General features: G+C 38.9%; 1 protein-coding gene across 1 annotated transcript in view; it reads right to left on the reverse strand.

Moving 5' to 3' along the window:
• Nucleotides 1-2,296, reverse strand: part of fbxo42 (F-box protein 42) — an 8,402-nt gene that overhangs the window by 5,498 nt on the left and 608 nt on the right. Inside the window, exons 2-5 of the mRNA XM_059544124.1 lie at nt 2,112-2,294; nt 787-897; nt 617-713; nt 478-534 (exon numbers count right to left, since the gene is read on the reverse strand). Of these exons, the coding sequence (XP_059400107.1) occupies nt 478-534; nt 617-713; nt 787-897; nt 2,112-2,294 (448 nt within the window). The remainder of the gene's footprint in view (nt 1-477; nt 535-616; nt 714-786; nt 898-2,111; nt 2,295-2,296) is intronic.

Genomic DNA, 2,296 nt, shown 5'->3' on the forward strand with positions numbered 1-2,296 from the left:
TCTCTCACTCACACTCACACACTCTCACTCACGCACTCACTCACACACACTCTCACTCTCTCACTCACTCACACTCACACACACACACACACACACACACACACACACTCTCACACACACACACTCTCACACACTCTCACACACACACTCTCACTCACACACACTCTCTCACTCACTCACACTCACACACACACACACACACACACACACTCTCACACACACACACACACACACACTCTCACACACACACTCTCACTCACACACTCTCACTCACACACACTCTCTCACTCACTCACTCACTCTCTCACTCACTCACTCACTCACACTCACACACACACACACTCTCACTCACACTCACACACTCTCACTCACGCACTCACTCACACTCACACACACACACACACACTCTCACTCACACACACTCTCTCACTCACTCACTCACTCACTCACTCACTCACTCAAACAGCAGATACTCACAGCGTTCGGCCCGCCGCAGCCTCCCAGAATCAGCAGGGTCTCGCTGTCGATCATGATCTGAGGAACACGAGGGGACTCAGTGAGCGCTCAGACTCAGAGCATCATGGGAGTCAGTGAGAGACTGAGGAGACAGTGTTACCTGAGACTGTCCCCCACGAGGGTGAGGAGACGGGCCGCTAACGGCTGGTTTGGACCAGGACCACTGCTCCAGATCCAGAACCCAGACCTCGTTACTCCTGCGACACAAACACACACAGGATAAACACGCGACTGGATCGCTCACGGACGACTCGCTCGCGTCATACGTACATCTGCCGCGCGCCCAGAGAGCCTCCAAACACCACCATAGTGCTGCCCATCACAGAGGACGAGTGTCCGGCCATCGGCGGTGGCCCGCGAGTCGTCACGATGCAGTTCCACCTGCGGGCGAGAAAGGGGCGGAGTTACAGGATCTGACTTCCTGTTTGACACACACAGCTTCCCATGAGTCACACCATGCAGAAAAAACTTTTCACCATTTCATTTGATAAAAACATTCATTAAATACAAACACAAACTCAAAGGTCTTCACAATAATAAAATAAAAGCTTGGCTTGAAATTCTGATTGATATACATTACTGTTGTATACTTCTCAATATATAATAATTATTTAATCTATTATCAATTAGTTTTAATGTCTACAGTAATATTGTATTGGATAAACATGTTCTGTTGTAAAAGGATTGTTATATTTTCATAATATTTTAATAAATTAAAGTTTTCTAAAATTCATTTGATTACTATATTTGTAATGATGCATTCTACTAAACAAAACACAGAAATCCAGACACATAAAACACATTTGTTAAGCCTCATTAGTGTTACATTTCTGATTAATTTTTAAATTGTTAAAGTTTTATGAATTCATTTGATAACTATATTTTAATGTTACATTTGTTTTCCATAATAAATAAAAATAATGCAGAAAAATAATTTCATAATGAAAACATTTCTCAGGGCTCTATTATTACTATTAAAAAAAAAGTTACATTTCTATTACTTCACTTTATTAGATATGTTTTAGATGATTCAAATTTAAATAAAGTATTAAAACTGAATCCAGAAAAATAAAACATTTCATAGAGTGCTATTATTAATTATTATTTTATTTATTTATTTCTCTCTCTCTCTCTTTTATTTTCATATAGGGAATGTATAGGACTCATCCAAGACAAATGTATAAAATATATTGATTAGTGATAAGTGATTCAATAATGTTTTTTGTAATATATTTTTTGTATTATTATTATTATTATGTTTGTATTTCCCTATAGTGAATGGATAAATTAATAAAATTAAACAACTATTTTTATTAAGAATTATTAAATTGTTAGTTTTAATTATTTTTGATAACTTTTTTAATATAAAATTTAATTAAATCTTGAAACAGAATACATTAAAGCAAATTTCATATGGCCATATTAGTGCTAATCATGGTCTTTTTGATGATTAAACTTTAGCATTAAAACAAAATCCCAAAAAGGTTCGTGTTTTCGAGGTGAAAGTCTACTGCATTTTTTGAAAAACATAAAACAGAATTTTTGGATTAATCAAACGTAATTAGTGAACAGAATGAACGGTGTGAGTGTGTCACCAGTTTTTGGAGGGTGAGTAGGTGTGTATCTCGTCGAAGAAGCGCTCGGGCTGATGCAGAGGGTATGGACTGGGCCGCGTCCAGCCGCCGAACAGAACCAGCAGATCCCCGAACAGAACCAGCGTCGCTCCGGCTTTAGGAGACGGGTACGAGCCTGAACACACACGAGAGCCGTGAGTGATGGA

Source organism: Carassius carassius, chromosome 48 (assembly GCF_963082965.1).
Source record: "Carassius carassius chromosome 48, fCarCar2.1, whole genome shotgun sequence".
Taxonomy (NCBI): Eukaryota; Metazoa; Chordata; class Actinopteri; order Cypriniformes; family Cyprinidae; genus Carassius; species Carassius carassius.